General features: G+C 34.0%; 3 protein-coding genes across 4 annotated transcripts; 2 read left to right on the forward strand and 1 right to left on the reverse strand.

Annotated features, from left to right (window-relative positions):
- Positions 1-3,379: 3,379 nt before the first annotated feature.
- Positions 3,380-7,257, forward strand: LOC109169911 (glycolipid transfer protein 3-like). 2 transcript variants are annotated; one of them, XM_019318817.1, is made up of 7 exons: positions 3,380-3,589; positions 5,545-5,742; positions 5,928-5,983; positions 6,066-6,196; positions 6,347-6,482; positions 6,797-6,946; positions 7,068-7,257. In XM_019318817.1, the coding sequence occupies exons 2-7, from the start codon at positions 5,571-5,573 to the stop codon at positions 7,101-7,103; spliced, it is 681 nt and encodes a 226-aa protein (XP_019174362.1). In that variant the 5' UTR covers positions 3,380-3,589; positions 5,545-5,570; the 3' UTR covers positions 7,104-7,257. The 2 variants fall into 2 exon arrangements, with proteins under 2 accessions (XP_019174362.1, XP_019174363.1); XM_019318818.1 differs by lacking the exon at positions 3,380-3,589 and adding an exon at positions 5,393-5,446 and having other exon boundaries at positions 5,543-5,742.
- A 727-nt stretch (positions 7,258-7,984) lies between these two features.
- LOC109169912 (pathogen-related protein-like) lies at positions 7,985-8,768 on the reverse strand. Its single transcript, XM_019318819.1, has 2 exons — positions 8,405-8,768; positions 7,985-8,321 (listed from the first exon to the last, which is right to left on the reverse strand). The coding sequence occupies exons 1-2, from the start codon at positions 8,726-8,728 to the stop codon at positions 8,175-8,177; spliced, it is 471 nt and encodes a 156-aa protein (XP_019174364.1). The 5' UTR covers positions 8,729-8,768; the 3' UTR covers positions 7,985-8,174.
- Positions 8,769-9,042: 274 nt separating this feature from the next.
- Positions 9,043-9,813, forward strand: LOC109169830 (transcription factor MYC2-like). The gene is made up of 2 exons (XM_019318721.1): positions 9,043-9,060; positions 9,116-9,813. Exons 1-2 carry the CDS (start codon positions 9,043-9,045, stop codon positions 9,767-9,769), a joined length of 672 nt encoding a protein of 223 aa, XP_019174266.1. The 3' UTR covers positions 9,770-9,813.
- The last annotated feature ends 4,761 nt before the right edge of the window (positions 9,814-14,574 follow it).

Consider the following 14,574-nt stretch of genomic DNA (forward strand, 5'->3'; position numbering starts at 1 on the left):
AAACACAAGGAATCAAATGTAAACAAATAATGTCAACTGATATAGGTAGCGTTTCAAATACAAGGAATCAAATGTAAGGAAATAATGTTAACTGATAATTTCAAGAGGTCCATAAAAATGAATTACATAAAATGGGTCAAAGGATCTGTGAAGTCCGTGTACTATAGTGTTTTGTTCAATTTAGTCTTTCTATTTTAATTTTGTTCAATTTAGTCCTTGTACTTTAAAAAGTGAAACAATTAAGGACAATAGTTTATGTGGCGCTGACATTATCTCTGCCGTATCATCATACTTACATGCCAACTCATATATTATTTTATAAATATTTAAAATTAATTATTTTTACCACCAATATATTACATTAATATGTCCAAAATAAATACATAAATATTTGCTCACATAAGCTATTGTTCTTAATTGTTTCAATTTTTAAAATATAGGGACTAATATGAACAAAATTAAAGTAAAACGACTAAATTGAACAAAACAATATAGTACAGGGACCTCATAATTACTTTGACCCATAAAATGTGTCATCATACTAATAGATTTTTTGGGCTACAAATTTGTGTCTAATATAACGGTCATATTTGTGTATTGTCAAAACCCTATTAATAGTCTATGCTTACGAATACGAAAACGAAATACAAATTGTCATGCTAACACTACAGAACAGTTTGGTAATAATGAAATTAAAGAATTTACAATCCAGCATGATGTAATCCCTCATTTGTCTCTAATATAGCAATATAAGATCGGAAAAGGAATCAAAAAAGCTCCCCAATGCTGTAAAAAAAACTCTATCTAGACCACTTAAAACGGTAAGAAAGTGTAATTGAGTCCAAATATTACATGTTCAGTAGGTTTGATTTGGTGATGATTAGATTTTCATGTGTACTTTTGTTCAAATGCGGCACTTATTTAGTAGACAAATATAGCTTTCTTAGCAGTTGACGCACCTTAAGTACATAAACCATGCACATTAAGCACACAAACAAAGCACCTTAACAGGGTGTTTGGTTGGAGGGATTTTAAATTCTCTTCCCACTTAATTCCCACCTAATTCCAAAGGCCATTAAATTCCGTAGTTTGGTTAGAGGGAATTGCAATTCCATGAAATTGCAATTCCCCCATTTTCATGGAATTAAAATCCCATGTCCCCCCTGGTATTTTAATTCCTGGGAAAAAAAGATAGTGATGAGTCAAAATTACCCCTTTCTTTTTTAACCTAAAATTAATGTCTAACAACAATAATGAACATTTTTTACTTTATACTACTTATTCCCTTTCAATTCCCATGTATACCAAACATTGGAATTGAAATTCTCAGTAATTCTATTCCTGTCAACCAAACACTGTAATTTAAATTACCACTTTATTCCCAGTAATTCAACTCCCATGAAATTACAATTCTTTTCCCACATAATTCCCTCCCTCCAACCAAACGCCCTGTAAAGAACACAAACCACGCGCATCTAAAACTTTAAGTCGACGTACCTTAAGTACACAAATCACGCACCTAAGATTTTAAAATAACGCACCTTAAATTTCAACAACTCACGCACCTTACGCTTCAGGTTGACGCACCTTAAGTTTCAACAACTATTCACATTAAGCACACAAACCACGCACCTTAAGCACAAAAATCATGCACTTTAAGAAGGAAAATCGCGCACCTTAAATTTGACCTAGATGCAAAAATTACCAAATTGCCACCGCATTTTTTTTTTTTAAATTTTGTTAACCTTGAACGTTGATTTAAACAAGATCAATGGCTCAGATTTAATCGCACAATCACAGAAGAACTGAATTATATATATATATATATATATATATATATATATATATATATAATGGATGACCCTTATATATTGTCTCAAAATCCAAGTCAATGGAGACTCAGTAACAAGGGCGATCATGATCATCCTTCACAAAAGTTTAGTCATCACTAAATTAGAAGCAATGAATAATGGTTAAATAGGTCATTCAACTAGACATTAAAATGTAATTAGACTATTAAACTTAAAAAAATTACAATTGAATCTTTAAACAACGTAAATTCATACAAATTAGTCTAAAATAACTTGTTTACCTGTTAATATGTTGAGGTGTCGATTTCTTTATTTAAAAATATTTTTTAAAATTTTATTTAAATAATTTTAAATAAAATAATTATTGAAATGATTTTTTTTTTTTTTTAAAACATCCCCCAAGCTTGCCGAAAACAAAGGGGATCATCTTTGGCCCGAGACGATGCGGTCTATTTGTTTAACTAGTTACCAATTCAATTGCTTTTTTTTTTTTTTTTTTTTTTTTTTTAGAAAAATGTACAAATAGGTCAACTATTTGGGGATAGCAATTAAGTTATCTAACTCGAATAAGTTTTAATTCATCCCTGAACTCAAAAAAAAGAGCAATTAACATTTTTAGCTGGTTATAATAATATGTTTGTGCTGATTGAGATGTTATGTGTATACTTTATTTTATATTTTATTATTATTCTTATTTTTATTATTATCCTACTAAGCATTAAACTATCTTCCCCTAAATTAACCCAGAGTCAAAATAAAATAGGAAAATCCTATTTCTTCTTTTGTACCTGCGCAAATTTGTCGTCTATTGAAAATCCATGATGCTTTGATAGTTTGATGTATGGATTTGAGCTATCCTGGTTCCCGGCTAATTGAAAAATGAGATTAATTGCCAGAGTGAATATAACATTGGTAAGAATGAAAAGTGACTTATCTTGAATTCATTGGATGCATCAGGAAACATCAAATTAAATTATTATTATTATGTTGTTCTGTCCTGATTATTATTTCAATAATTATATTAGTTACCCCAAAGAATTGAAGAGATGAAAGGTAACAAACTTGCGAAGGGAGAAGAGAAGAAATAGGGCTTTCCTATTCCATTTTGACTCTCGGTAAATCCAGAAAGATTGTCAAATGTTTAGTAGGATAATAATAATAAAAATAAAATATATATGGCATCTCAATTCGCGCAAATCTGTTGTTAACCTGCTAAAAGTGTTAATTGTTTTTTTTTTTTTTTTTTTTCAGATTCAAGGATGAATTTGGAATTTATTTGAAATCAGTGGCTTAATTGCTATCCCCAAATAATTCAATGGCCTAGTTGTACCTATTTTTTTTTTTTAATGATTTAAAGGATCTTAATGAAAGTTTTTTTTTTCTAGTTATGAAATTTAATTACATAATTTATTCGGCTTATGAGGATTATTATACCTTTTTTCCTATGGTATATCTGTTAATTTCTTTTTTTTTTTTTCAAAGGGAATCTACATTATTTATACATGATTAGGTCATCTAGTACCATTTAATTTTAATAGATCCATATATAGTTACAAAAGTAAAGAAATTAAAAGATTCTCTGGTGACCTCTGAAGGTAATTTTTTAAGGCAATAATTATTTTGGATAAACTTTACTTTTTAAAACAAATTTTTTGTTGATTAAGTCATTGAGCAAATGTGATGTCAATTTACATTTGTTTTTTCTTGCCCTTGTTTGGTTTCTCGAAGCTCTTGATCCCTTGGGATCCTACGTGTTCACACCAATCGCCCATTAGCAGGTAAAATGTTAGGGGCTGTTTAGTTATATAAAATGTTCTTTTATTTTTCGAAATGTTTAAAGGTTTTATTTTTATTGAGATAATACAAATGGCACTTTTTTCCCCTTTGTTATATACTTATAGTACTTTTTCCCCCTAAATTATTTAAGTGGCAATTTTTCCCCTTGATATATTAAATGGACATATTTACCCTTAAAATAAATATTTCATTTATTTTTCTTCTCCAACAAATTACAACCACAATTTGAAAAAATAAAATACATTAAGTGTTAAATTTAGAATATTTTAAAAATAAAAAATAAAATTTTAAAAGAAAGTTTGAACCAACCGTTCAAATTGGATCCAAAATCTTGAACCGACGGTTCAAAATAAAACTCAAATCGCGATTATATATACATATATGTGAGAGTCAATATAAATGCGGAAAAAAACATACACTATTTGCAAATATTATAATTATAATTTAAGTTATTGCTAGTAGTTGTTCCGATTTGAACCTCCGGTTCACAGTTCGGGATCCATTTTTTCCAGTTCACGATTTTAATAAACGGAAACCCAAATATTGGGTTATGTTATGAATCATAACCGAAATTTTTTAATTTGATTGCTATAGTGTTTGGTTCAGTTCGAACCGAACCGTGGTCATCCCTACGTATAAGCAATAATTTGGTGAAGAAGAGAAATAAATAAAATATTTATTTTAAGGGTAGAAATGTCCGTTTAATATTATCAGGGGGGAAAACTGCCACTTCTATAATAATTGAGGGGGCAAATGTGAATGCATGAATAACTCAGGGGGAAAAAGTGCTATAAGCATATAACAAAGGGAGAAAAAGTGTCATTTTCCCTATGTTTTAACTCAATTATGTTTGAAAAAAGAAAATTAAATAAACTCTCAGAAAATATAATTAGATCTTTAAATTTTAAAAAAATTATAATTAAACTCATGATTCATTAATTTGTTACAATTATACTAATAGTGGTATAGGTCGTATGAGGTCAAATAGATTGTGGTGATAGTAAATTTAATACTAAATGATTATCAGTGTTAATCGTGGATAAATACATCATAGTGAGAAGTAGACAAGTAGTCGTGGTGTACAGTAAAGATATATAAGTAATAATACAACTAGATAGAAATGTAATTGATAACATTTTAAACTTATTATTACTATTTTCGATAATATAGAAAAGAAATAAATCTGATTATAAATGTGGTTACATCATACTAATATTGTTCATAAAAAATGAACCACACACCATATGAGGATCTACAGACCAAATTGGACATCATTCACATGTGATATCAACTAGTTTGCACATGGATTCATCTTCTATGAATTAAATAAGTTTAATTTTAGTGCTAATTTGTATTATCTTCCTATTTACTATAGGAGAGGACTCGGTTGAATTAATTATGAGAAATTGGGGCCAATTGCAAGGAATAAAAGTGCTTAAGTGAAAGACTCAATAAAATCTTTGGGGTGAATTTGCAATTACAATAAGAATTAGAGGGAAAACGCTGTTTTCAAATTTAGTTTTGTTTTAAAAATTTTTAAAACGTTGGAGATTTCGCTTTAACTCCTTTAATTTATCCGAAAATAGTATAAATATTGACAGTTAGCTGGAATCTTCCAAAACCGAACAGAAACAATAAACATAAACAATTATTGATTCATGGATAACTGATAACTCCAAGGTCAAATCTCCAAACGTCACAATCATCGATCTACTTGAACAAAACAAACAAAAAATAAAAAAATAAAAATAAAAAATAAAAAAACCTTCTTGCTGCACATTATACAGCTACTGATAGACGGTGTAAAACCCAGTACAAGATTTCTCTAGTCAACAGCTAGCTAGTACTGCAATTCTTTAGGATTTTTTAGCTCCTAGTTGGGTGATATGATGTATACATGTGTTTATATATAAATATGTGTGTGTTATTGAAACAGCAAGAATCAGGAAGGAATTGAATATAATGAAGAGGAAAAGGGAAATGGAGATGGGGGCTTCAGAAATGAAGTGTGCCATTGAAGAGCTATCCAGCATGGTTTTGATCAAAGGCAAAGCTGGTAGCGATTATGACACCACTCTGCATATTCCCACTAAGCCTTTTCTCTCTATCTGCAACTGCCTTATTCAGGTTCTTGGTTAGTCTCCCACTTCAAACACCTCTTTAATTTCTGCATTCAATTCATTGCTTGTATATATATATGAGTTGAATACATATATATACAGTGGTGTAATTAAGTTGGAGATTATTGTATAGTTATTGAGCAAGAAGAAGTTGAACTGCTGTGATTTTATAGAAATCTGGGTTGGTTGTGTTTTTCAGATAAGATTGGACCAACAATGTTTGTTCTGAGACAAGATGTACATCAAAATATCCAGGTACTACTTGAATATATCTTTTTGAATTTGAAATTTGTTTTTGAATCCTAATTTCTTGAAATAATATTATATATACCTGCAGAGATTGGAGAAGTTGTATGATTCAGATCCTTCATTGTATTCAAATATGGTGGAGATTTTGAAGAAGGAGAGAAATGAAGGAAGTGCGAAGAAGGGTCCCAGCTGCAGTAAAGCCTTGGTTTGGCTCACCAGGTAAGCCTTGATTGACTCAAAGTCAATCCTCTAACCTTATAGTTTGCATTAATTAAGGTAACTATTAGGTTAGCCCGTGACGGGATTAATTGAATGTTGTTTTACTTGCAAACTAGCTAGCTAGCTTTAAAGTGTAGGTGCAAATTGCAGATCACTGGACTTCACCTCAGCTCTGCTGAAATTACTGGTAGAAGATCCGGAAAGGAACATGGAAAAAGCAGTGGAAGAGTCGTATAACATCACTCTCAAGCCATGGCATGGTTGGATTTCTTCTGCTGCCTATGGGGTAAGCTCCTCTCGTCTCTACTGTCTTCATATATTCAATGACCCCAATCAAGTTATGTTGCTCGAGTTATTAACTTGGTAACTACAAGAAGATTACAAGTTCAACTCGAAACAGCTTATTAATTAGCTTTTTGATTTAAGCCAGTTAGCAATTTAGATTGATTTACCTTTTTGTGGTACTTTGCTGAATATGATAAGGTGAGATTTATCCAATGCACACCTTCCGATTGCGGGGTTAATTTCCCTCCTCATTCACTCATCAGAAGTAATATTGACTTCGAATTTCAGATTGACTATATGAATGTTGATGTGCAGATAGCCGTAAAACTTGTGCCAGACAGCACAAGTTTGATGAGGATCCTGATGAGCAAACAAGAAAATAACAGTAATGACAACCTTAACAAGGAAATCCGCACCGTGGTTTCATTATTAGTACCTGTTTTACAAGAAATTCACAATGTTCTGGTAATTAACTATTTGAAATGCCTTGAGCTCTTTAAAGCTAAGCTTGTTAGAATCTCCAATATGTTTTTTTTTTTGGAAAGACCCAATATGTATAGTTTATTTTGTTGTTTTGTGAGTGTAGGAAACATATGGTTTGAACAAGTTAAAAGCCACCTGAAGGAACTCAAGAAACTCAAAGTTGGTCCTACATTTTATCTGTGGAGTTCTGTTAGACAACTCCATCTCCTTTGCTTTAATGTACAAATGTATACAAAGTATATATGTATAAATATTTTTAATTTCACTTCTTTAATTCCTCCCACTTACTCCAATAAAGATATCCTAATATGCCCAATGGGAGATTAATACTTGCATAGAAGAGCGTAGCACACATTTAAAAAAGAATGGTAAAATAAGCCTTTAATTAATAACAATAGTGTAATTAAGTTTTTGAATTTAAAATAAAAATAAGTAAATTAATTAACTTATCAATGAGACCCTTAAAATAAAAAGAAAAATGTAATACTTAAGACCATTTTACATTATTATTACATGTTGTAGTAGGGTATCACTTATATATGTGTCAATAATAATAATAATAATAATATTATTATTATTATTATTATTGAATTTATATAAAATACTTATAGAAACTTGCCTGGCAACAAAAAATAAACGTCACAGGGATAAAGGGGAGGTTGGTCTGCTGTTACGACTATTTGAAGCAGGCTTGACAACCGCATAGAGCAAAAAATTATTCAATACCGAGTTAAAATACCCACAATCTTAATTTTGATGTATATTTTAAGAAATTTTAAAATGCCTTATTTGAGGTATTTAAGGATTTTAGAATTTTCAGTGAATTTTTCCAACAAGTTTAATTAGGTTAATCTTGTTTCTAATTTCTAATTTCTAATTTATTGTAAGAAATATGTATGTTAAATAAACTGTAACATAAAATCTATATGAAATGAATTAAATCAAGAAAGTCAATATTGTATTGCGCACACATATATTTATTTAAAAAGTCTACACTTTGAATCCATGATTCATACTATATTTTACAACAAATCCACAATGTTCTGATAACTCACAATCAACACTATAAAAATTTAAAATTTCTAGAACACCGTAAGAAATTTATTTATAACTTTCCTAAAACGGCATAGTTCTTATTATATATTATACTATATGTAGTATAGAGTGGCAATAATACTATACATTCCAGGTGTCAAGTAGTGAAGCTTGGCTACTTGGATGCCATGAAAGGACATGATGTTTGAGTTGTAGCTATTTCATGATCATGGGAGGAGCCACCCTTCACTAGTCCTCCCAGCAATTCTCCGCCGTCAAAGAACATCTCCGCCTTCACGATCTTGTTAGACTCTTCATCAATCTGCACCTCATTTTAAAATAAAATCAAACATAAAAGATACAGTACGTACAGAGAAATTAATTAATGTTGTTTTAATTTGTTACCTCAAAAATGCCCATTCCGAAAAATTGAGCAATTTCACCGGTAGGGGCATAGCCTTTGAAAGGACCCTCCATATAACCCCAGTGCCTGAAGCTGTACACAATCTTTGGTGGTCCAGAATAAACCTGCAGGACTTCAATGGCAAATCCGCGCCGAAACGCCGTTCGGAACACCAGTTGAGATGAGTCCGCTGTTTCAGTGTCGGGATTGTAAATCCTATATTTCTCCGGCAACGACGTCTGCAGAAACACATTGTAACTTCCCCCAAGAGCCGCACTTTCTTCCAGGCTCAACCCTTTCTTCCCTATAACACAAAACAACTTCATCAAGCCTAACCACAAGGTTTTAAGTTATATCTTTAATGGGAACCATTTATTAATTAAGTTTTATAATTTGAGTCTGTTAAATATGAATAAGGGAAAATTGTGAAAAATGCCCTTCTATAATAGGCTAATTATCAATGTCACTCATGAACTATGAGTGGTGTAAATGTTGCCCCTCAATTATTAAAACGGTGCACATATAGCTCCTCTCGTAACGGACCTGTGAATCCACGTTAGTCAACACCGTTTAGTTGGGGTAATTTAGTAATTTACTTTTTGTTTTTTCCTTTTTGTTTTATATTTTTCCTTTCCCTCCTATGATCGTCAATGTGCCGGTGATCCTTCATCAAGCATTCAAGCTTTGCCCACTGTCATCAACTCCGATTCCAGAAAAATATTCATCGGTGGCTACAAATCCTCGTCAACGGCGCGGCAGAGAAGTGGACGTACGCGATATTCTGGCGGTCGCTGGAGGCGGGGTTCGAAGGGCAGGCGGGGCTGGCGTGGGGCGACAGGTATTACAAAGGGGACGTTGAGAAGCCGACTGCAAGGCGTACGTCCTCGTCGGAGATAGTGGCGGAGCAGGCGCGGCAGAAGAGGATTTTCCGGGAACTCTACGCTTTAGTTGCCACCCCCGCTGCCAGTAGAGATGCCATCGACGAGGAAATCACGGACCCGGAGTGGTTCTTTCTCATCTCCATGAACCAATCCTTCCAAAACGATTCAAATCTTTCGGGTCACACGTTTTACACGTCCAACCGGGTATGGAACTCAGGCGCCAGAGAACTGGATTCCTCGCCGTTTGAACGCTCCAAACAGGGAAAGCGATTAGGGCTACAAACCATGGCCTGCATCCCTTCGCAAAACGGCGTCGTAGAGCTCGGCTCCACGGATTTGATTCTCCAAAACGACGCCCATTTGATTAACCAAATTGGGGTTTTGTTCAACTTTGACGAAAATAATGATACTAATAATAATTCTGCAATGGGTTTAACCTCGAGAAACTCCTGCCAGAGCAATCCGAGCACGATGGGCGAGGCCTGAATGCTTGATGAAGGATCGCCGGCATATTGACGATCATAGGATGGAAAGGGAAAATATGAAACAAAAAGGAAAAAACAAAGTAAATTACTTAATTACCCTAACTAAACGGTGTTGACTAAAGTGGATTCACAGGTCCGTTACAGGAGAGACTATATGTGCACCGTTTTAATAATTGAGGGGCAACATTTACACCACTCATAATTTAGAAGTGACATTGATAATTGACCTATTATAGAGGGGCATTTTTTAAAATTTTCCCTATGAATAACTTAGACTGGTTTACATGTACTCTCACTTTCGAGTTTCTACTCCATTTTTTAAGTTCAATTCCACAAATTTAAGGATACCTCCATTCTAAACTTAAGATTCACATAAAAAAAAAAGTGTTCTATCTAAACTAATAATTGCACACTTAGACATAATATTTATTAGGATGAATCAACGATTTGGTCCCTCACTTATTCGCGACTTGTCAATGTTGCCCCTGAATCACGTATTCATCGATTTAGTCCCCGAAAATAATTGTTTTTCGTCAAATCAGTCCCTATGGCCGTATTCCGTCAAGTCTCAGGCGAGAGCTCCGATTTGCCATGGGCATTTTGGTCTTTTCACGCCTTCTTCTTCATTAACTCTGACCAAGCTTCGCCGGAGGGAACTCCATCTCTTCTCTGCTCGTCAAAATTAGCTCACCGCTCTAATGAACCTGCTGAATCGCCTATCAGAATCAATCAATTTTGTGCACACGACAAGCCCATTGGTTGAGAAGACAAAGTGGTGGAGGCTTGTTTTCGATCACCCAACCACAATTATTAGTTCATGGAGAAGAATATGGGAGAGAATAGTAGAAAAGGTGTACGTATTAGCAGAACCGTTCCGTTGAAATGTTGCCATTAAGAACTGTCTATATAAGGAGATCTCTCAGAGTCATATAGAAACATCAGGAAAAGGCTCCATCTTTGTTGATGAGATGATGACTGGAAACTTGTTGTCAGAATGTAAATTTTGCCACATTAATCCTCCTCAAAATGTCTGTAACATTAATTTTGCGGTTCATCACGTCTTTGATTACAACTGGTATGAAATGAGAAAATTTTGGTTCCAATATTGTTTGCCTATTTATTATATTAATCTAAGCAATACATTTCATACAAAATCTATATATACACTCAATACCAGCTAGATAGACACAGATTGATGGATGGAATCTTGGAAGTTTCTGCAAAAAAGTGTAATTTTGTCTCCATTGTAGAAGGATTACCTTCCTCTAAAGGCCATACACTCTCACGTCGATGTTGAAAACTACTCATAAATCCTATTGAAATGTAATACCACACATCTATTATACATGTCTAGATTGAGGTGTCCACAGAGTCAATCTCAACATAGCAGGGAAGCTGAATACGGAGTAATTCTTTACAAGCATAAAAATATAAGTTAAATTCCCGAATCAAGATTTAATTTCTTAAATGCATACAATTGTAGAAGCCTTACCTGACAATCCATATCAGGAAACTGGGTTCGAAGCTGATCAAATAGGCTCGTCGGCGACGGCGCAACCGAGAACCGAACCAGAGAAGTGGAGGAAGAGCGGCGTATTTCTTGGAAATCGGAGGTGAAGCTGACGTCGGCGACGATGGAATGTCGTCGAAGAAAGATGAATCACTACGGCGGTGAACTAATTTCAACGAGCAGAGAAGAGATGGAGCTTCCTCCGGCAAGCTCGAGCTTCTCCGGCGAAGTTTGATCAGAGCTAATGAAGAAGAAGGCGTGAAAAGACCAAAATGCCCAGGGCAAATCGGAGCTCTCGCCTGAGATTTGACGGAATACGGCCATAGGGACTGATTTGACGAAAAACAATTATTTTCGGGGACTAAATCGATGAATACGTGATTCAGGGGCAACATTGACAAGTCGCGAATAAGTGAGGGACCAAATCGTTGAATAAAAGTAAGGGAATAGAATTTAGGAGTACCCATAGTAGAACTGATGTTATCACATCTTTGCTTGTTTTTATAGTTATTTTGAATCACCTCAGTATTTAAGTTCTTTAATTTTGCTTATTTAATACCTATTTTCCTTGCTATTATCATTTAATTATGGTTCACACTTGTTTTGAATGTTTTACGGTGTTTGTTAGTGTTTTTGAACCATTTTAGGTCAAAGATATGAGCAAGGGAAGTTCAAGGATGAGTTTTGAGCAATTTTGGACGAGTTCGGGGCCCAGTGGACTCGACGCGTCGAGCCCTTGGCTCGACGCGTCGAAATTTTCCAGTAGCTAACTAATTCGCGCACAGGAAGTCTCGACGCGTGGAGAAAATTCTCGACGCGTCGAGAGAATAGGCGTCTATTTCTGGGATAAAAACAGACGCTTAAAGTGGCGCAGCTGGGCGAAATTCAATACAAGTGCGAGATCTCTTTTCCTAATATCAATTGCGCGGATTTCAAGGCTCATATCTCCATATTAAAAGTTAGCAATTCAAGGAATCTTCCAAATTCTAAATATCATTAAAGACGACAATTTCTTTATTTAAATATAGGAATTAGAATTTGAGTCCAATTTGGTACAAGATTCCTATTTCATCTCAACTTTGTACCCACTATAAAATCCCTCATTCCTCAACCCTAATGTGGGAGACTGGAAACCGGAGAGAATTCAGAGATTCTTGGAGACAAGAAGGAGAGAAATCAAGAGCCACAAGTTGTCTTGGAAAGCAAGAAGAAGACTAGGGAGATTTGGGAAAATCGTCTGGTTAATTCTTGTACTCTTTTGATGATTTGTAATTCTTTATTTATATTTGCTATGTATAATTTAGTCATGCTTGGCTAAATTCTTTAGAGATTCTTGGGTAAAAGTGTTTATGAACCTATGTGCCTGAGCTCTCAGTTTCTTTAATATATTATTATTTGGGTTTAATACTTGTGTTGCAATCGTGATAATATTGTTTGATGCTTGTAATTAATGGCCATAGTTACTAGCTTCATAGCCATGTTTGTGTCACCAATGGGAGTTGGGGCATAAATTAGGGCACACACGATTGCACCTAATGGTTGGTCCTTGGGAAAGGGGAACTTATTAGGGGAAGTTTATTCTAGATTGTTGCCAATCGGGAGATGGTAGTAATTAGGAATAATTGAATGCTGATCTTTGATCTTATTGGGTGTTTAAGCCATGGGAGTGGAAATTCACTAGGAATAGAGATTACGGGAGTAATTCGATTCCACTTTGCATTCCCACACAAATCTTAATTCCAAACTAAATATTGCAAACGATAATTGGCACTAGGTGATTAAATACTTGAATCCCATGAATCTCAACTTCTCTCTAATTGTTTTCAAAATCCTGAACCTCTGTTTTATTTTTTATTTATTTTATGCCAATCAATCATCTAAGTAATTGTTAGGATTAGCTCTAATGAATAAGTTAGTAACTAGTGCTTGATACAACCACTTCCCTGTGGATCGATAACTCGTACTCCGAGAATTATTTGTTTGCAAATATACTACGCATCAAATTGGCGCCGTTGCCGGGGAGGTGGTGCTTCCAGTATTAACATTAGTGAAATCTTTATTCTAGGAGACTAGTTCATTTTTATTTTTTTTTTATTTTTTACTTTATTTTATTTTATTTTCCTAACCCATAACAAGTTCATTGTTTTGAGTGTGATTAAGTCTATGGATAGATATGCATTCCAAGGAACCATGCCACCGTTTTACCCTCCTTCTCAAGGTTATGAGATGAGTTGGAATATGAATCGAGAATATGGAGGAATCGAACAACAATTCCCTTTCTCAAATTTTGCCAACTCTAGTCAAGGATATTATCAAGAAAGTTCATATCAAACATCACAACTCCAATGGTGCTCATTTTGTGGTGGGAATCACTTTGTGGAAAATTGTTACATGCTCAACCCCACCAACCATATCCCTCAACAATCTACTCAAGGATTTTGTGCCAACATGAGTCAAGCTACTTATCAAAGATGCACACCACCTACTCCACAACCCTCATGGTGCATGATATGTGGTGGACCTCATGAGGCGGAAAATTGCTTTATCATGGATCCCAATTACAAGTATCAAGTGCGAGCTCAAGAGTTGCCGTACCAAGAGTTTCAACAAGATTGTCAATCACTTGACCAAATAATTGAGATGAAGTCCAAAGAGACCAAGACAATGAAATTGTGCCCGAAATACCTACAATCATATCACATAATAAACTTTATTATATTATTACAACTAATCAAATATCACAAATACAGCAAATATGTATCGCAATTAAATAAAAATATTGCATATATACATACATGAGTTCTCCCTTCTTCAAAGATTTTGTTAACGTCGTCATAGTTGGGAGGACCAAACCTCCATGTGGTGTTCTTGATATCCTCTTCACTTAGATAGTCCCTATACTTGTCACCCACAACTGCGGAGGAAGAAGAAGCCATTTCTTTATTTCTTTACAGATAGATGTGACGACTTCACTGGCCAATCATATATATATATATATATATATATATATATATATATATATAGAAGAATTTTGTATACATATATAACTAAGGTGGGCCACTTCAATGTTTGATATTTCATGGGAGAACCTGTACCAAACGTTTCTTCCTCCCCGGTGGCTTTGAAAGTTCAAATGAAATCGACAAATGAACGATAACAATTGAAGAGTTTTTTTTTTTTAAATAATAATTGAAGGGTTAAGATTATTCTTTGTAACGAATTACTCCCTCTATCCTCTATCTTATTTTAAGTGGCTGATTCTTTTTTGAAACACAAAGAATCAATAACACCTCCAC

This window comes from Ipomoea nil, unplaced genomic scaffold (assembly GCF_001879475.1).
Source record: "Ipomoea nil cultivar Tokyo-kokei standard unplaced genomic scaffold, Asagao_1.1 scaffold3321, whole genome shotgun sequence".
Taxonomy (NCBI): Eukaryota; Viridiplantae; Streptophyta; class Magnoliopsida; order Solanales; family Convolvulaceae; genus Ipomoea; species Ipomoea nil.

What these genes read in the sequence shown, in the direction of transcription:
- LOC109169912 (XM_019318819.1), bottom strand. Translation starts at nt 8,728, where the DNA reads ATGAAGTTGTTTTGTGTTATAGGGAAGAAAGGGTTGAGCCTGGAAGAA. An exon ending in TCGGAATGGGCATTTTTGAG is followed by an intron (nt 8,322 to 8,404) that starts GTAACAAATTAA and finishes AATGAGGTGCAG; the next exon opens with ATTGATGAAGAGTCTAACAA.
- LOC109169911 (XM_019318817.1), top strand. Translation starts at nt 5,571, where the DNA reads ATGAAGAGGAAAAGGGAAATGGAGATGGGGGCTTCAGAAATGAAGTGT. An exon ending in GCCTTGGTTTGGCTCACCAG is followed by an intron (nt 6,197 to 6,346) that starts GTAAGCCTTGAT and finishes TGCAAATTGCAG; the next exon opens with ATCACTGGACTTCACCTCAG. An exon ending in AAGAAATTCACAATGTTCTG is followed by an intron (nt 6,947 to 7,067) that starts GTAATTAACTAT and finishes TTGTGAGTGTAG; the next exon opens with GAAACATATGGTTTGAACAA.